This window comes from Amphiura filiformis, chromosome 6 (genome assembly GCF_039555335.1).
Source record: "Amphiura filiformis chromosome 6, Afil_fr2py, whole genome shotgun sequence".
Lineage (NCBI taxonomy): Eukaryota > Metazoa > Echinodermata > Ophiuroidea > Amphilepidida > Amphiuridae > Amphiura > Amphiura filiformis.
Window position 1 is genome coordinate 30817833 of NC_092633.1, and position 22125 is coordinate 30839957.

The 22125-nt window shown below is 34.8% G+C and overlaps 1 protein-coding gene across 1 annotated transcript in view; it reads right to left on the reverse strand.

Moving 5' to 3' along the window:
* The window catches only part of LOC140155254 (oxysterol-binding protein-related protein 8-like), a 98596-nt gene that overhangs the window by 40051 nt on the left and 36420 nt on the right, over positions 1–22125 (reverse strand). Inside the window, 4 exon segments of the mRNA XM_072178012.1 lie at positions 1345–1418; positions 1421–1445; positions 3204–3290; positions 5575–5625. Coding sequence (XP_072034113.1) covers positions 1345–1418; positions 1421–1445; positions 3204–3290; positions 5575–5625 — 237 coding nt within the window.

The following is a 22125-nucleotide window of genomic DNA, read 5'->3' on the forward strand; positions in this document are numbered from 1 at the left end:
CACAGCAGTCTACAATAACACTAAATTTGATCAACCAATCAATAACTTCTGTTTACTCAACTGACCGTCAAAATATAAGTGGAAAGAATTGGTGCAAAACAATTTCATCACCTCCAAGGAGCAATGCCCTGGATAGTTACTAGGTGGATGCCACTGTTATATACGGACTGTACATTAATAGAATACCAGTCTAGGAGCTTGCACACTTTTGGTACTTCCATAATTAATAGCAGCAGTTTAGAAAGTGTCAGGTTGTTTCAGTATACGAATAGGAAATTGAAGCGGAAGGCCAGCGGAGAATAGTGAATGCAAAAACTGGCCCTATTAAAGTAGGATAATTGCTCTTCATAGACAATTGCAAGTAAAAACAGGTGGAAAAAACACCTGCCCTGAAAACTTGATCTCTGACTTGCTTATCATATCGAGATTCAAAGAGATTTATATTACAGGGTTAATCTTAGAATATCTATCTACCAATTTTGTTTGGTAAATGTTATGTTATGGTTATGATCATAATATCATATCAAACTATTTATACTTTCAGGCATCTGGAGAATAGTTTAACTCAAAACTATCCTTGTCTACTGGAACTCACATTTGAATTGTACTAATGTTTAAGATATAACATGTTTGTATCCCAATGTTGGTATTTCCATCAGTTACAAGGTGTGACAAGAATTCATTGCCTAGTTCTGGGAAATGTAAGATGGCATTAAACCAAATACGCTGCCCAAAATAGATGACAGAATTAGTAGTGTGATTATCGTCAATCTCTTACTTGCATCATACTTCATGGTATGGAATATAACCAAGTGCCTCCTTAAATATTTACTATTTATTCCTCTAGATGTGCACATCAAATAACCAACATTATGGGTCATTGCTTACTTGATAAATGCTGAAATTTCTTCTTCAATTCCCATCCAGCCTTTAAATTACTCTTGCATACATACCTTTTTTTTTTTTTCAGCCATTCATACACTTTACAAATCTAAGGAGTCAGATTTATCAAGATCAAAAATTAATCTGGCAAGTTCAAACCGGAAGTTTGCAATTTTAATATCGTCACTGGGCGGAAAAACCTCATATGTACTTTTGGCCCTTGAAAATGGATAAAGCTTCGTAGGTGTAAACTTTCTATTGAAGAGGTTGCTTATCCATGTTCAAGGGCCAAAAGTACATGCAGGAAATACCTCATATTTACTTTTGGCCCTTGAAAATGGATAAAGCCTTTTAGGTGTAGACTTTATATTGAATGGTTTGCTTCATCCGTGTTCAAGGGCAAAAAGTACATATATGAGGTTTTTCCCCAGTGATGATATATAAACACAAAATATGGAGTACCTTGAGGTGATCAGCCATGACTATAATAGAGGGATCTTTGAGCGCACTGAGTAGCTCCTTGGTGACTCGTTTTTCTCCCGTCGGTAGTTCTTCTTCTGTGCCTGTAAGGCAAGAAAATGGCAACATCATTATTTATACATAAGAAAGAGTTTGGTATGGCTTAATTATACTCACTAGTGTATGTACTGGGTCCGTATTGCTCATCATGTTCCTTATAAATAATTACTTAGTAATGGAGACAAGATATGCTGGGGGATTTGAAAACGTAAATAATTGAGATGTGTGAATATCTACAGATGCGAGGTTTAGGTGGGATAGCCTGGGATACTGACTAATAACGGGACCACTTAAATTTATATTAAAAAATAAACTAATTTACCCCCTAAGAAATAATTTAGTCCAATGCTTGATGAGCCTAACAGTGCTTGGTTACAGCTTTTAATGGCCAATGGGTGCACAGTCTTTTGTCTGCGGTAGCCAATAAAATGTGTTAATAATTTCCAGGTGCCACCAATTTTCTCGGAATCGACCACATGGCAATCTGTCGCAAGGTGAACATTCAAAATATAGAGCAAAAATGTCTACTTTTACGGTATATCTTCTTAGTATACCAATAGCATGTAAGCACCTCAAATAGCCCACTGAACACAGCAACAACAAAAATTTACAGCAGACACACTGTATTTTTTCTAATCAATGCCACCATGCCATGGGCATGACATTTTTGAAGGTGGGGGCATTTATTAGAATTTTGGACAATAAAATTGTGGTATGTAAGCTTAAGCGTCTGCAAAATAGTACAGGTCACTTCCAGTTTACTCCATGTTTAAGTTTTTATTTTTATCGTAAATTACTTTCAGGTCCGCCATTTTGGCAATCATGATGCCAAAAAATTTCAGTTTATGCTTGCCTGCGTGGCAATTTCTGCATTTTGGTCACCTTTAATTAAGAAAATATGTAGGGGCATTTATTAGAGAGGGCATTTAGAGACAGTATGCAGATGCCTTCCACATTGCTCAATGATGCAGTTTGTGCATAGAGAGAGTCAATTAATGTCATACACTGAACTTGCCTAATGATGCTTGATATATCATATTCTCAATTACTTCTCTCTCTCAATCTAGGTCATCAAGATAAATTCAACTTGAACAACATCTCATTTATTTCCTTCTGGTGTATAGAGTATATTTTTTAATTCTTCTGGGGTTCAGGTATGTGCTGGTGATCGTTGATCGCATAGAAGAGGTAAAGTCTCCTCCCTTCTACGCGCCGATGACCAATGGGTCAACCGTGTTGTTGTCATGACCGTTGATCAGCCAATCAGTGTGATTGTTTATTATTTGTATACGCTCAAAGCACAGCACACATCACAGAAGAATTAAAAAATTTACTTTAGAGTGTGTTTAACATCTAAAAAAAGACTGCTAAATAGTCCAACATAGTCAGTGAAAGATTTTCTATGATGACAACAGCAACACACACAAAACACAAAGAAAGGAGGGGAAAGAGAGAAAAACAAAAAAAAATCTTAAAATTGATAAATTATCATGAGAAGCTAGGTCAGTTTGGCCATTAATTCCTAAGTCAATAGAAATAATCGACGTGACACATCACATGGCTGCCATCTTGTAGGTGCAAGCCTTTTTTGGGGTGTCTTCAGCATCTGATCCTTCACACAAACACAAAACAACTCATGATAACAATTACGTGGAACACTGCATTGCACATACTATCAAACACATGAACACACAAATCGATATATACCCACAAGATTATGAAAGAAGGAATAAATGCTGATGTGCTCTCTGAAGGACACAGCGCTCTCATGGTTCTTATTGATAAGCACCTGTAAAGCTTACCTTAAGAGATTCCCGCTTGGAGAGTTTGGTTGGTGTTGTAGTACCGCCATATGCATCTGATGGCGAGGTGTTCAGTTTACCCTCAGACTGTAAAATATAAAATGAAAGAAAATTATGAAATGTAAATTATCATCAACTAATCTATTGTTTCATAATATAAATTAAAACAATGCAAAATTTCAAAATCCTTTTTAGGCATAGTCTTCTGAGTAGTATGGGCTGGATGCTTATTAGTTATTGTAGTATGTTTATTTTTGAAAAGGGATTTGGCATTTTACTTAAATGTGAAATGATCAAGCAAAATGAATAGTTTGAGCTCAACAATTTCAATATTTTCATTGTTACCATTGCTTGAACTATAAGATCCCATCAAAATTGAGCTTATAAACCACATGATTATAACTGTGTGATTGTGAAAACTGAATTAATCAGTTTTTAGCACATAACTTTCTACAGTTATGATGCTAAAAGTGTCAAAAAAACTCATTTTGCTTGATGGAGTCATTACATCAGTACCATAGCAAGTGGAAAAGGCAGCAAACAACAGTGTGGTATATTGAAAATTACTAATAAAAATGATCTTCCAAGTCTCAGAAAATTACCAGTAAAAGAGACTCAAGTCAAGGGTTTTAATGAGGCAAAACCATAGTGTATATTATTGAGTTAAATACAAGAATACAGACTCTGCTATGTAAACTATGTTTCTATGTCTCAATGAGTTGTCCAGCAAGCTTTGAATTTTAAGCATAATTAGCACATAACACATTTATCATAAAGACACACTAAGTATTTCATGTGCAAACCTCTATAATGCTCATGTGATACCATTTGTCAACAAATTTTGCCTTTGCCAAAGAAAATGCCATATGTAGATAGTCAATGTGACGTCACATGTCGGCCATCTTGTAGGTACAGTCCTTTAAGGGTGTCTTCAGCATTTGACCCTTCATGCACAAACAGAGAACACCGTGCAAATGCACGATCACAGATGTTGTGTGATGCGCTGTGCTCTGACGTAGTGTCCAATGCAGGTACATGCAATTACCAATTTGTACCCAAAAGATGGCAAAAAGGGGAATAACCTCCACATGCTATCTTTATCATAATGATGATTATCAGTATTTTATGCACAAGGAGTTATACAGAGTCTGAATTCTCAATTTCTTTGGTGTGGGTGGAAAATAGAGTGGCACTGAATTTCATCTTCAGTTTGAATCCTTGAGATTTATACCCATTGTATATATGACTGCGAGTTGTACAGGTGATAAAGCATTATGCAGCATTGATGTTTACATAGGCTAAAACAATAAGTATAGCTTTCCCTATTATGAAACAGGTGGAATTGTCCATTTGCAAAGACTTTAAATATAAAGTGGTAAGTGAATATGGATGGCAATTGCAACTGCTATGCTCACGACCGACTGTGACATATCACTTACAATGGATCATTTCATCGCATTGGTTGTTTTTGCTGGGATTCGGCTGTTCCATCTCGCACCCTCCGACACAAAGGGGACATTTACCATTGCACTCAATGGGGGAAATCCCAAAACATGCCATAAAACAAATACCTTTTGATGAAATAATCCTAAAAGCTTGATTTTTTATCGTAGGAAATAACTCCCAAATAATTACAAAAGTTAAAGCAAATTGATATTTTCTGTGCGGAGAAAATTCTGGAACGGAATGGCCCTGTGCAAACCAATAGGGATTTTGCGAGGGTGTCCCTCTGACAGACGTGACAAGGGTATAAGTGCAATAGATGGCACAGCCTCAACCAAGAGAATTCTTAATCTATTATGATCAATTGTGCGTTAACTCTTTTGACGTAGCAGCAAGCTGGTTAGCAATATAGGCAATATTCCCGGAAAGCGGAGAATGTGCATACCAAGAAAGCTTAATCAGTATGCACCTACTTCACATTGAACTTTTACATTTTTATAGGATTTTTACATGTTTGAATCCCTGGAGTGCTGACATGTTGTGCACTTGTACAAAGTCCTTTACCTTGCTTGCCTCACCATACCCAGGTGTAATTGGGAGCTGTTAGAGGATAATTACAAGTGGTGATATAGAGTTGCCGTTAGTTTACCCTTGCCTCACTCCACCCAGGTATAATGTGGAGCTGTTAGGGGATAAGTGATATAGATTTGCACTGCAGTTGCATGTTTTTTGATATGAAAGGTTTATGTGCGATGGCAGGAGAATAAATAGAAATTGTGCTGGTTTTATTTATTTTGGTAGGTTATTTTACGCTGTTGTTAGTTTACCCAAACTAAAATGATGCAAAGCTGTATAAGCTGCATTCTTAGCCTTCACCCTGTATGAGACTGATACAGGGCAAGCAACTCGCCTGAATTAAACAACTAACATCATTATCTGGAAATGACAGACTTCTGGGTCGCAAAACACTCATCATATCCTGTAACATGGGATCAAAATGAGTTACTTACTTTGACATAATTCTAATACAGAGAAATCTGGACGTATTATTACATTGGGCTATTACAGAAATTGAAGGCACTCCCCTAAAGAAGACATGGGATTCCCGAAAATGTTCACCAAAATGGTCATTATTCTCAAAATCCTAAAGAAAACATGGGAATTCCCAAGAAAAAGACCACTTTTTTAGGCTTGGGAATTCCCAAAAATGTTGGGAAAAAATTGACTGTCTTCTTCAGGGTCACTGGGAATTCCCAATCTTTTTAAGCATATTTTTTATCAAAATTGACAATTTTGGCCTAGGAATCACAAAAAATGTATGGTAACATTTCACATGCCTTCTTTAGTGGGTGCCATTAATTTCTGGAATAGCCCATGACAGCAACATTAAAATGAAATTTCATAATACTTCAAATTATAACTTCAACAAGTTCAACATGTTGGGAGAAAAAAATGTTCCTTCACATGTTGAGGAAACTATTAAAATTTCAAGACATTTATTTGTATATCCCTATAGATATATCATCTACTACTTTAGTAACGATTACAACATTTATACACAATAAAACAATTAGCAATGACAGATCATGCTAATACATACACTCAATTTCTTGAAATGTGACTGCCAGCCTTTGAAGTATGTTGATCCATCTGACATGACCCTTTGCCGTGGAAGCAGAGCTTTACCATCGGGGAAGCCATCACTATAGGACCTTCCTTTGTTCATACGTGGCACCTCCAGGGTGATATCATGGACATCATCAGATGTCACATCCATTCTGGAGGATTTAGGTGTTCCAGGTTAAAAAATCCACATGTTCACAATATATAGCTTCCATCTTGGATGTTTGTAGCCTAGAATGTTTCGAATCCGAATACTCCATCAGTAATGCAGCGTTCACCAAAGGCAGTTTATCGATCGATGGAATCTCCAGGATTATTATATGAAAATTTTCATCAGTTTGGTACAACATCGACAACTACTGACAGGCACCGTCTCTGCTAGGTAAATTCCTCCATCATATTGTAGCAATATACCATATACTGGTGCAATCTCAATATCTGAGTTTACTTTAGGCAGATTGAAATGCAGACGTATGGTGGTTATTACAAGTCTGATATGAAGCAGTTGCAACCAAACACTGTCTTATTTGTTATTTCTGCTAACAATACGTCACTTATTCACTATCAGATAAACAAATTAAAGTATCACCAAACCCAAAGTGTGCATCACTGTTTGGAGAAAATCTGAACAAGTGCTTGTTTAAAAGCCGACCTTAAAGAACTCTTATAGCATCAATCACTAGTGTGTTTACGAGAAACCAATATAAATGACAGCTATTCTGATATTATCAATATCAAAATCAAATCCACTTATTATTTGCTTTTTCAATCTATTATTATTTTGCTGGCAGCAAATTATCAATGGAAATTACTACTCAATTGATATTCATTCCACTAGAATATGCATGACAACTCACGTGTACTTCAAATAATTCAAGATAGATGACGTACTTCTGCTGCTATTTCAAGTCTGCAAGTTCACATCAAACAAGGGAAGGTTAGATTAAAGCCAGAAACAGTGCACACAAACAAACAAACAAACAAAATTTGTCTCCAACCTGCACGAGGCCATATACAAGCTGTACTCTACATCACAGCATCTCTAAACATCCATGTTGATATCAGACTAAATGCCTTTTCCATTTCCCCTTCCCAAATTACTCCTACCAGCGTAATTGGTCTATGTAATATACATCATGTTGTTAAACACAAATGACGGGCACGGCATAGTCCTGGTACGGTGAGCTATCACTGCAGCTATGAGACAGGCAATAATAATCTGTGCATAGTACTTTAAAGAAACAGCAGTTTACTTGCAGAAGCTGACATTTTTTCAAGTAGACACAAAGGAATTACATGCTTCCACACTGACCTGCAGTGCCATGTGTTACAATCCCACTATAGCCTATGCGACTTCCATATTCCTGTAATATACTTCCATTTCAAGCAAATCTTCCATACTTACAGGCTGGCAGGAACTTGGCACCATTACCTTATTCCCAACTAATACAACAACTCACAAGACGAAATTATGAATTCAACAACACTAGCAACATCCGTAATAATAGCACTCAAGTTTGGTGAAAATAGTGTCAAGCGAGGTGACTGGCTGCAGTACAAAATGCGTGCTTCATGAAGAGTGCAGACATATGCAGCAAGATGAGCACTGATTTCAAGAGAAACACCCACTGACAAGGAGTAGGTTGACGATTATAGCACTGTTAAGTTAAGGATAGATCATTGTAACATCGTGATTTTATCTATCACTGTCAGCACCACTGCCTCTCACAGTGGATGGTTAGCAACGTAGTGAGACACTTTTATCAATGCCAATTTAGTTTTGTTCCGACGAACCACGATTCAACGAGCCACGTTTCCCTTTACCTTGCAATTTATTAAATGGGATAAAATCAGGAAGGAAATAAACGTATAGGTTACTTCCCCTCTATTGCACCAAAATATATTAATTTGCAACATGAGACATGTACACATTGTGCAGAATAATACAATAATCTATAGATTTGATGGCTTATCCAGCTCAGACTTTAGTTTCTTTTGCTTTCTATTGGAATATTCTTGAAGCTACAAACTGCTTCAGTTTAATTAAAACAAATTATTGTTAATCATTTAAAACATGTGAAAATTTATTTAAAAAAAACATATCTACTTTCATTTTTTAAAGTTAAAATATTTTTGATTAACAAAAGTAAGACAGCAAAAACTTGGATTAATAATTGCATAATATCAATGTTCAAATTTAAATGAGAACAACCACCAAAATATGGCCCAAGCACGGTTCTAAAAATAAGTTGAGTACTCTACCATGTGAGCTATCAGCCCGTTCATGGCACCAATTTCAAATTCCCAATATGTTTGTTCTATTTAAGCATGCTGCATATAGATGGGGTTTTAAAAAGCCCAGATTTACGAGACAAACGGCAAGAGCAGTAAAGATCAGCGAAGTAATACTTTAAGCAAGGTTCACATATAGAAAATAATTTTATATTTTCCTATGTCATTTCAAAGATATTTATATCATGTATGAGACACAAGAAGAATATGCTTTTTATTGATTGCACATGAAGAGTTCAGATGCATATACTAATATGTGATGTGATCAAGCAAAATCAGTCGGAACTCGGAAATATTGATTTTGAGATATAGCCAAACAAAGGAAATATTTCCTTTTGTTTCCTATTGTTTTGGAAACTCTTTAATTGCTCATATCTTTGGAATTGGTTGTTCAATTTCAATGGGGTTTTCTGCAAAATCCAGCCTTGTAAATGATTTTTACTATTCTATAAGAAACTGAAAATTTAATATTTCCGAGTTCCGACTGATTTTGCTTGATCGCGTCACATATCCATTTTTCTTGATTTAAGAAATAAATAACTTGTCAAATATAAAGAACAAAATAAGAAAATGTGTGGTATTTTTTTCATCATAGTTTCAAAAATATACATTGGATTTTTTTTAAAGCATGGTGTCAATGAAAAGCTAGCAAAAGGAAGATTATTTTGGCCTGGGGGTACTCAAGTTTGGTTTGGGTAGGGGAGTGGTGTGCCAGTGAGATTATGAAAGTGGACCCATCAATATACAAATTGTTCAAGAAATGTGGACCCATCAATATACCAAAATTTTCAGCCACATTTAGCCCAAATTGTCCTCATATTTACATATTTCCCCAAAATTTTGGGAAAATTTCAAGAATTTTGGCTATAGTGAGGCAAAATTGGGCTATTTTCCGAGATAGAAAAAAGGACCCATCTATATACCCAAATTGACCTAGAAAAGGGGGCCATTGATAGGCCTACCAAAAGGGCGAAAATGCTACCCACATTTGCAGCACATCCCTGTATGGTCATTTGTACTGAGCACACCCTGGATTTTGGGGTGGCCTTAACGTAAAAAGATTGAAAATGGCATTTATCTGCGTTTGCATCTGAACTCTCATAAATGTTTGAGAGGTTTTAATATAAAATGCACTGAGGCAGTATCTAGCCAGCAAGTAATCAATCTACAAAAATATCAATATGTGTAATATAATTTTCATGGAGCCATATGTTTACTCATGAAAACATACCTTGAATCGGAAGCAAGTGTGATTCATTCCATGGAGAGGGAGGAGCACCAAGCCTGGTTGAGGGGGACACCTGCTGTTTTTTGGTAGTTTTAACCCTAACACGCCTGAGTACTAAAAAATACTACTTGATATATGCGCTGTTCGTGCGTACATCCCAAGTGGTGCGATGACGCAATCGGCCTAAGCGATATATAGGCACGGTTTCGCTGACCAGTGAAGCCCGAGACCTTTGGCAAAGTGGCGCCGAGCCAGTGGTTGGCATGCGAGGGGTCTAGGGTTCGAATCCCACCCAGAGCAAATAACTTCTTTCTTTGTTGTCTCTCTTTATTTATACCTTCCTTCTTTCCCTTCCCGTCACCAAAAAGCCCCTGGAGGGTTAGGGTTAGTGGGACTTTTCATACTTTTCACTATGGCCCTGCTTTAAAAGAGCCATAATGTTGTGATATTGATATACCTGTTTCCAATTTCATGAAATCACTATATTTGTTGGTCTTACTCATCACATGCCCTTTGTGAGAAAAATGATGTCATATTGGCAACAGCAAAGATCATAAGCACACTGGTACATATATGTATGGATGGACTCAATTCGCCAGAAGCCTGTGTTTAGCTCGCATACTTCAAGCCTGTGTTTACAATGTTGCTCACATACTTCAAGATACTTGACTTGGGAGTCAAACTGTAGTATTTGCCTGTCTAACACTACTACAAACATGCATAATTTGACCCAATTCCAAACAATTTAGGTCAACATTCTTTTATTTTTCAGTAATTATTAGCCAATTCAACATTTAAATTTTATATTTTTCAATTGAATTGCAATCATTTGTTAACATTTTCTAGCTTAACATCATCTAGTGTTAAATTCTGGTCAAAGTTTGAAGCCAACAGAGTGAAGCGAGTAAATATTATGGTGATGTGAAAATAGAAGGAAATGTCAAAGTTATATGCTTACTTTAGTTGATCAAAACATAGAAAATATTGCCAGTGTGTTCATATTATGAAAACATACAGCCCTAAGCAAAGCAATACCATACCATAACCCGACCTGGTTTGATTATCTACCAAGAGAGGAAACAGATCTTGGTCAACAAACTACACTATAAACGGAAACAAACATATGACAGGTCCATAAACATCAGTGGTCAGCTCACATTTGTCAATGAAGACTGACCAAGTGAGAAAAGCAATTTATAAACAAATTCAGACATCACTTTGTTGCAATATAGCATTTCATCTTCGTGTATGTTATTAACAGTGGCTCCTCGGATATCAGTGTTGCGCCAGTGAACAAACTACCTTGCCTAGAGGAAGTGCAAATAAATAGATAGAAAGTAAATACATTGGAATAAATACATAATTACCAACCAACTAAATTAGGCCCAAAAAAAGTTGTTTGCTTGTCCTCATCCGACTGACCATCTCGGCAGTCCCGACCATAGAACAATTTTCCCAAAATAAAATAATATTTCGTCTGAAAAACTGAATTTATAAAAGAAATGTTGTATTATACAATTTCCTGCCTGTTTCCCCCTGTGCAGTCGCCCCTGGATGAGGGTTCCGATATTTCGTATACACAAGTAAAATATTGTTGAACTTAGAAATACAGTATTTTAAGTCTGCCAGGCATGTAGGCCTACATATCAACTAAAGTATGGTTTACCTTGAATTTGCCTTTGGTGGAAATTCTGTGGTCAGTGAGTGTTTTATATACAGACAAGTATTTCCGACCGACTGACCGACCCAATTTCTGAAAGTGATCTATGGACAAGCATTTATTTTTTGGCCTTAAAACCAACCCAACCCCAACCAACCTGCCTGTTACTCAACTAAATAGCTAATCAATTAAAGGACTATTTAATTCATGATCCTAATGTAGCATACTCTTTTTATGACATTTGTCAGCAGATATCCATGAAAAAAGCTTATTCCCAAAATGTCAGTTGATTCCGATTTTGCGTTTGTGAGTTATGCATGGTTATATGTATTAAGGCCAGAGTAATGGAAGACACATTCGTCCACGCCCGTTAATATCTACACATATTTTTGCTTGATTTATTTCACTCATCTCATTTTTTCAAAATATTTGTTTTAAACAAAAATATACACCATTATGTGCAATTTTTAGCTGAATAAAGTGACAAAATTGCTTTTTTCACGTGTTTAATTCAATATTTTGAAAAAAGAGACGAATTTAAAAAAAATAAAAAAACCTTCCCTAAGTTCATGTCTCTTCTTCATAAAAAGCTAACTGAAATTGTTTTACTCGAACGGATTTTTTTTAAGTTGTCACAAAAAATTGGGGTAAAAAGTGATTTTTGTGATTTTTAAAAACTCAAGATTTTTGAAAAAATCTGACGTCACCATGGGATTCCTTGACTCATTTCCTTTCCAAAAATGTATAGTTTTATATACTTTGGACATACAATTCAGAAATAATGATGCTCGAAAATGTCCATGTTCTCTCCCATTACTCTGCCCTTAAGACTTCTCCATAGGCCACTGTGTTGTAATTTCATTCTGGCATTCTGGTGTACCAGAACGTAATACAAATTTACCAATATTTTTGCTAAAACAATTAATCTGCAAGAAAATTTTTATACATAAACATTATCCAGTCAGAGGTTTCTAATGATATAAAAATCTCAACTTCTTTGAGGAAAGTAGGAGGATGAGGCTGTGGATCACTTTTACTAAGAAATCCAGCAAATGTCAACAAATTTTCTAGCATTGTCCTGAAATTCACATTTTAAAATTACCTTGCTGGCCTTAGATAGCCATTTCCTTTCAAAAGACAAATAGCATTCAACAAAATATTGATTATTTGAAAAATTATGAAAAAATATACACAATACATGTGCACCTGACATCCTGTTTTCATGGAAAACATCAATAAATATTTCAATTTGATCAACCAAAAGGCTGTAGAAAACTAAATTATTTATCCTGCATTTTGCTTTTAAATACACTTCTTCCCAGAAAACAATGTGACATTATGCACAGATTCGAATGTATCAATTAGAGGGGCACTTTGTGATCCACAGCCTCCTCCAACTTACCAACAAAAAGTTGAGATTTTTATGCCATCACAAACCTAGATCTACATAATGTTGCTGTGCATAACCTTTCTTGCAGATTCTGATTCGTTTGATGAAGGTATCGTCCCATTTGTATTCTCGGGCAGTCAAGAGCCCGAAATTGCAAGTATAACAGAATGACCTATGGAGCACCGTCAATTGCACATAACTTGCTAATTCACAGTACAAATCAACTGAAATTTTAGAAATTTAGCTTCTTTCATGGATATCTAGTGAATCATACCCCAAAAAAGATGATGCTAAAATCATGAAATGCCCTTTAATATATCTTACTGAATTTTCACAAAAATTTGAATGCATGCATCTGCTTTGATTTTCTTAAAAGCTATTCTGCACACAGTAGAAGTGAGAATGGATTGATTAGCTGAATCTGCATGTGTAAGTATAGACAAATTAGAGGAGCACGAGTGGGTGGATAGTTTTATGTTTCACAGATATTTTATTTTATTTGTTTGTTTGTATTCGCATCCAAAAAGCTACATATGACACAACTTCCGCATGCAGTAACTGATCATTCATACAGGTGATGTTTAAAATGATTCCTGATAAGGTTAAGAGTATTACACCCTGCCCAATTTTGTGCCTATTTTTGCATTTTTCTCAAAAATTATAGCGCATTGGTGACAAGTAAGATATGTATATTATAGGGCAAGGACTACAACTTCTGCACTGAAAATTCAGGAACTCAAGGCAAGTAGTTATTGATTTATTGATCAAATATTGGTTTTCCCTCATTTTTGACTGTAACTCCACAACTGTTGTCTGTGCTGAAATAAAATTCCCAGTGCAGTAGTTGTAGTCCTTGCCCCTATAATATACATATCTTACTTGTCATCAATGCTCTATAATTTTTGAGAAAAATGCAAAAATAGGCACAAAATTGGGCAGGGGTGTAGTACTCCCTTAAACATTGAACACAAGTTACAAATTCTAATATTTTTCTGCTTAAATTTTGAAGTCAGTATCCCTTGTTTTGATCATAAATGTCTATGCTATACTTAGGATGAAATTAAATACTTTTAAGCCATCCCTCTATGCATAGATGAAAACGTCTTCTTGTGTTTGCAAAACAGCCTTCACTTTATACGGTGTTTGTCACCAAAGGTTGTTATGTGACATTTGTAGAAGAAAGGTTGACATTTCCAAGTCCTAAAGAAAAAAACTGAACTAAAATGGGAAAACTTTTAACCTTTAAAATAGAAATATGTTGAACATATTTACTCATTTTCCCAGAACATTCCAATAATAACTATACCCTTACCCTTACTCAAGAAAACAAAAATCATTGCAAATCCAACAGGGGCTTTTGGAACCAAAACAATCTTTAAAAACATGAAGAGAAAAATATGACTGGTGATTTTTGATTCACCAGGCATAAAACTTTTACTTTTTTTTTTTCAAAAAGAGTACATTCCTTAAGTAAACATTGCACTCAATGGGAAATACAGTTTAACAAACATGCAAGAGCTTACAAAAGATGAACACAACTTTTGATAAGCTTTGAGTGCAAATACTACTACCAAAAAACTTAACAATAAATTCATTCTAAACTATGAATTTCCAATGTTTTACTTGCTTGACATAAAAATAACACTTTTGAATCTCGACGAATCCACCTACTACAACAGCGCAGAGTTTTGCATACATGACTTGAGAATCCTACTCTAAACATTCATGTTTTTGTACTGAAAAAGGAAAAGCTCTCTGCAAAGTTTATGCTCCCGCTGAAAAGCCTCACTTGTGGTACTTCATCACTAAACTCATGCCCTGTTCACTATGGCAGGATTAAAGTAACTAAACAAGAAATGCAGCAAAGTATTTCAATACCAAACATTCAAATATTCCCATTTTGAGACTGAATTTATACACGCATTACTGTAAAATAAATTGGAACAAGTAAAGTAGGTAATGGGGATATGCACAATTTTAATATCAATCAAGCACCTGTACATGGTTCACCGCTCAAAATAATTGCAGCTATATTCATAATGCTATATTTTTCAGATATTACAATCCTTTTTCCTGATGATAACACTTTTAAGGGCCATATATTCTCCAAATACTTGATATCAAATATTGATTTCAACACACATTTCTTATTCAATCTACATGTATTTCATTTCATTTTTAACTTCTAACGAATGTTTGTTGAATGTCTGGTAAAACTATATTATAGATTTTATGTCAACAAACACTCGTAAGAAGTTACACATAATTGGAAATAGATTGGAAATGGACCAAATAATGAAAACTTGTTGCATCAAATATTCGACGCCGACTACAAAGTATGCAGCGGGCCTTAATCTAGCTAATATTTAACATGTTTAATAATGAATCATTTCCAGACCATCTCAGCAGGTAATACAAAGATACAACAGGATACGCAAACACACCGCATTTCCTTAACATATCCGGGCTTTATAATGACTTCTGTCAATCGTATTTATACAAATCTCTGGCGGCCTATCACAAGAAACTATCGCACCTGTAAACACACACATGAGGCAAATGGGAATGGGAATACTACTGTAAGAGCTAGATAGATAGAGAGATAGCTAGAGCAGAAAAGAACAAATGATTTAAGCAAATTGCATCCCTCTTGCTGTATTTATTTTGAGAAAATAAAAAGTGTCCCAGCCAAGTAAATATAGATTGCATAGGCGATAGAACCTGCATAGCCTTGGGGCCTCCTCCGTATACAACACTTAGTGGAGTTGTGTGACAAAGATGGTCGGCTGAGACAGTCGAGAGTGCCAATAGCGAGTCAATACCAGCAAAACGAATTACATCAAGATAATCACAGCTAACAAACAAGTCTTTTTTACTAACCTATCTATAAATGCTTGCTTACAAATTATTTTTAGGATTCGTAAGTGTGATGTGTTTGCGTGGGAGATGACGCACTTCAAATCGTCACTAGGACAAGGAGTACTACCAATCAAAATAACTTTTCAAATGGCTATTGCCAATAGACAGCTTGTTTTAATTTAATACCCAAATTACTATCATCAGTAGATAGCTTTAATTTTGTTGATAAATGCATTGATTTATCCTACCGAATCAATACCTGATGTAATTAATGGGTTCTTGTTTCACTGTGATCATTTATTGAGTAAATAACTGTAGTTATATATATTTCTTATTCAATCTACATGTATTCCAATTTATTTTTATCTACTAACAAATGTTTGTTGAATGTCTGGTAGAAATATATTACAGATTTTACTTCAACAAACATTCGTAAGAAGTTAAACATGATTGGAACTCGATTGGAAATGGATCAAATAATGAAAACTTGTTGCATCAAATATTCGATGTTGACTACAAAGTATGCAGCGGGCCTTAATCTAGCTAATATTTAACATGTTTAATAATGAATCATTTCCAGACCATCTCAGCTGGTAATACAAAGATACAACAGGATACGCAAACACACCGTACTTCCTTAACATATCCGGGCTTTATAATGACTTCTGTCAATCGTATTTATACAAATCTCTGGCGGCCTATCACAAGAAACTATCGCACCTGTAAACACACACATGAGGCAAATGGGATTGGGAATACTACTGTAAGAGCTAGATTGATACAGAGATAGCTAGAGCAGAAAAGAACAAATGATTTAAGCAAATTGCATCCCTCTTGCTGTATTTATTTTGAGAAAATAAAAAGTGTCCCAGCCAAGTAAATATAGATTGCATAGGCGATAGAACCTGCATAGCCTTGAGGCCTCCTCCGTATACAACACTTAGTGGAGTTGTGTGACAAAGATGGTCGGCTGAGACAGCCGAGAGTGCCAATAGCGAGTCAATACCAGCAAAACGAATTACATCAAGATAATCACAGCTTACAAACAAACCTTTTTTACTAACCTATCTATAAGTGCTTGCAAACATATATTTTAGGATTCTTAAGTGCGATGTGTTTGCGTGGGGGATGACGCACTTAGGACAAGGAGTACTACCAATCAAATTAACTTTTCCTACACAAATGGCTATTGCCAAGAGACGGCTTTTTAATACACAAATTACCATCATCAGTAGATAGCTTTAATTTTGTTGATAAATGCAGTGATTTATCCTACAGAATCAATACCAGACTGTTTTTATCCACCCTTTGCGCACTGTCTAGTTTGTATTTTACTTGTTTCCCTACGCCAAGTTGGTTTACCTTGCTCTTTTCTTTCCTAATGGGTTCTTGTTTCACTGTGATCATTCATGGAGTAAATAACTATAGTATGTTCAACCAAGCTATGTATAGATTATACAAGATAGCTGCAATACATGAATTGCTATCATCAGTAGATAGCTTGATTTAATATAATACATCAATTGCATTGCTACTATCAGACTAGCTGTAATACACAAATTGCTATCATCAGTAGATAGCTTGTTTAGGTGTAATACACAGATTGCTATCATCAGTAGATAGCTTGATTTAATGTAATACATAAATCGCTACTATCAGACTAGCTCTAATAAGTATAAGTTTGTTAAACCAAGCTATGTATCGATCATACAAGATAGCTGTAATAGACAAATTGCTATCATCAGTAGATAGCTTGTTTAGGTGTAATACACAGATTGCTATCATCAGTAGATAGCTTGATTTAATGTAATACATAAATCGCTACTATCAGACTAGCTCTAATAAGTATAAGTTTGTTCAACCAAGCTATGTATCGATCATACAAGATAGCTGTAATACACAAATTGCTATCATCAGTAGATAGCTTGTTTAGGTGTAATACACAGATTGTTATCATCAGTAGATAGCTTGATTTAATGTAATACATAAATCACTACTATCAGACTAGCTCTAATAAGTATAAGTTTGTTCAACCAAGCTATGTATCGATCATACAAGATAGCTGTAATAGACAAATTGCTATGTATCATCAGTAGATAGCTTGATTTAATATAATACATAAATTGCATTGCTAATGTCAGACTAGCTGCAATACACAAATTGCTATCTTCAGTAGATAGCTTGTTTAGGTGTAATACACATATTCCTACCATCAGTAGATAGCTTGATTTTTATTTAATGACATCTTTAATTTAATGTAATTTAATGTGATGCGTAAGCCTCTTCCTCTGTTTTAATGTAATACATAAATTACTACTATCAGAATAGCTGTAATACACAAATTGCTATCTTCAGTAGATAGCTTGTTTAGGTGTAACACACAAATTACTATCACTAGATAGCTTGTTTTGATGACATACACAAATTCCTATCATCAGTAGATAGCTTGATTTAGTGTAATACATAAATTGCTACTATCAGACTAGCTGTAATACACAAATTGCTATCTTCAGTAGATAGCTTGTTTAGCTGTAATACACAAATTGCTATCATCAGTAGATACCTTGTTTAGCTGTAATACACAAATTGCTATCTTCAGTAGATAGCTTGTTCAGGTGTAATTCACAAATTGGTATCATCAGTAGACAGCTTGTTTTGACGTAGCTCTTTCTTTGAGTGGAATATGATCAGCAGAATTTGACCATTTAATTTACCACATCCCTTTTTCAAATTCCTGCTCAAAAAGATTTAAACCACGCATGGACATATTACATGAGGATAAAATAACGAGGAAGGTGAATACCGCAACATATCACCTTTCATCCTATGACCAATGGAATCATTATTATCGTAACCAGGCATGCGTATCAGTACGAGGCAATGAGACGGATGGTGGCAAATGCAAATTTTGGCAGAGGCCAAAATGTTCAGAGTATTATATTATATAAAATATCAATATAAAATATGAAAATCACAAGAACACATGCCTTGATATGTTCTTGCAGATACAAATGTGACATCTGCTCTTTGTTTGTCTGCCTGAATTAAACTGGCCATGTGTTTTAGTTGTGAATATTGTGATATGCAACACTTCTAAAATGATTCCAGTTTGCACTCAAAAATGTTTTGCTAATATAATTTTAGATTATCAGAAACCTAAATTTTAAAAACATCTGATGAAATTAAATTTTCCCGAAATATAATTCTGCATCCTGATATCAGACATATTTACCTTGAACATACGAAAGTGATAGAGACTTTGCCTCTTCTCAAAATCCATGATCATCATCGCATACCCGAAACTCTGAACTCTGAAATGTATTTTATGTCTGTTTTGACTAGCTGAATGCATGCATGTCTAATACACACCTATCATAAAGTTATTCATGATACAACACCTTACACTGAAACTCCTCATAATTACACAAGCTTTAGACAAACATGAGCAGTTATAACTTATTGTAAAACAGTTACCATTAAACGCTGCCAAAAGCTACATCAATATTTGACTATCTGTATCTCTTATGTGATCCTGGAAGCCATACACATCATGTTGAGTTGATGGAACCACCAAAGCATGAGGAGAGACTGATGGCAATTCAATGAAACATAAGGAGTTTACATCATTCCTGTAACTCGACCATACCAAGCCAATTACTCCCATGACACCTGCCTGCGTACATACATAGCCATGGTTAACTGCAGGTACGCAACATCAGTATGGTCGCAGCAAATATTATGAATCCATCAGCTGCAAACACGTACACTAAAAGCTCAAGTTAAAGTTCAGCATCTCTGCTGTGACATCCCATGTAAGATGATGATCAATGATATAATGATGATGGTACAGCTACTTCTTAAGCAACAATTCTTAAACACTCCATGTTTTCTTTTGATTTTGCTATCTTTATTTGACTTTCAAATTTGCAGGCATCAAAGCAGCACAACAAATCATGTTGTAAATATTATATACAAGAAGATTGCAATACGTTTTAAGGAGACAGACTGATTTTATCTTAAATGCTGCTTGATACCAATACATCAGGTGTCCCTGACCACCAACTCACAACCAGTGCAGATTCATGCTGATGATATCATCTAACATAAAGAAATATGGAAGTATTAATAATTTATTATAATATTATGAAAATGTCTCACCTGATTGCAACTAATTGCCATTATATTAATTATTGCAATATTGATAGTTATCTTAAAAACAAACTTAAAAATAAATGAAACTAGAGTCTCTATATCGAGATAATGAAAACCCTGAAAGCCCTCGTCCCTCTCCATGGTACGTACGAATGATGTATCTGGTATTCACTACTCTACTCACAGCTTCAGGGCTTTTATTTTGTTGTTATATGCAGTGATTTATCCCCTACAGAATCAAAACCTGCTTTAATTTAATAGGTACTATTTTTACGCTGATCATTCGTTGAGTAAATAACTATAGTTTATTCGACAAATAGCTGTAATACATAAATTACTATCATCAGTAGATAGCTTGTTTAGATGTAAATTGTAATACACAACTTCCTACCACCAGTAGATTGCTTGTTTTAATGTAATAAATAAATTGCAATAATCAATAGATAGCTTCTTTTATTTCAAATGTAATACCCAAATTGCTATCATCAGTAGATAGCTTGTTCAGATGAAATACAAAACATTGCTAACATCAGTAGACAGCTTGTTTAGATGAAATACCCAAATTGCTATCATCAGTAGACAGCTTGTTTAGATGAAATACCCAAATTGCTATCATCAGTAGACAGCTTGTTCAGATGAAAAATACCCAAATTGCTATCATCAGTAGATAGCTTGTTCAGATGAAAAATACAAAAAATTGCTATCATCAGTAGATAGCTTGTTTAGATCAAATACACAAATTGCTATCATCAGTAGATAGCTTGTTTAGATCAAATACACAAATTGCTATCATCAGTAGATAGCTTGTTTAGATGTAATACCCAAATTGCTATCATCAGTAGATAGCTTGTTCAGATGAAAAATACCCAAATTGCTATCATCAGTAGATAGCTTGTTCAGATGAAAAATACACAAATTGCTATCATCAGTAGATAGCTTGTTTAGATGTAATACACAAATTGTTATTATCAGTAGATAGCTTGTTTAGATGAAAAATACCCAAATTGCTATCATCAGTAGATAGCTTGTTTAGATCAAATACACAAATTGCTATCATCAGTAGATAGCTTGTTTAGATGAAATGCACAAATTGTTATCATCAGTAGATAGCTTGTTTAGATGAAATGCACAAATTGCTATCATCAGTAGATAGCTTGTTTAGATGAAATACACAAATTGCTATCATCAGTAGATAGCTTAAATACACAAATTGCTATCATCAGTAGATAGCATGTTTAGATGAAATACACAAATTGCTATCATCAGTAGATAGCTGTTTGGTAGCATATAGATGACAATTTGCTATAGCAATCTTAAGGGTGGTCTTAACCCTGGAATTATGGAAATGTTAGGGCCACATCTGCTAAAATGTTAGTCTAAAGAATATAAAAGTATACATTTTCAGAATGGCAAAGACTTGATGAATTCATTTGTGAGGTCAAATTAGGGCCAAAATGCTCATTTTTGGAGAAAATCCCAAAAAACATTCTTCTTTTTTTCCCCAAATATTTTCGGTCAATGTAACAAAACAATTCTTGGCCAAATGTTTTTGTTTTTTTATTAATTTTTAAAAACTAGATAAAAATATCTAGAAACTGTTTTTTATTTTTTTAAATTTTAACCAACTTTGAGAAATTTGCACCAAAATGGTCACACAATGCTCAATTTTCAAAAAAATCATAAAAAAGCCAGATTTTTGCACAAATTTCAAATATTTTTGGTTAAGTTGGACAATTTTACATGCATTGATTTGTACACATCATGAGTGTTACATGACAATAACCTTATTCAATTTGTCAAGTGTATTTGTGATAGGTGCTGGCAATGAGGCCTGCTTCGCTAAACACTGACGCAATTTGAAAATTGAAACTGTTAAATCCGAACCTTCCATCAATTTTTGTTTCATTTAACTTGCTACTTTTTGCATCACATACAATCACTGAACATTCATAAATATTCATATCCCATCACTTGAATATTCACAAATAAATCACTGAATTCTCAAATTAAAGAGAACATCCTTGAGCACACTGTGGTCACCTTTATTTTCAAAATCTATGCTCACTTTGGTTGTGGGATCATGTTCAAAAACTTATTGTCCATTACTACTTATATCATCAGGAAAATATTTAAGATACCCATCACCAAGTTCCACCACTAAATAATGTAAAAAAACAAAAAACTTAACCAAAGTGGAACACACATACACACCCCATACACAGAAGGAATACAGTATCGCAATATCCCCTTTATGGCCAAAGCCAGGGGATGCTTG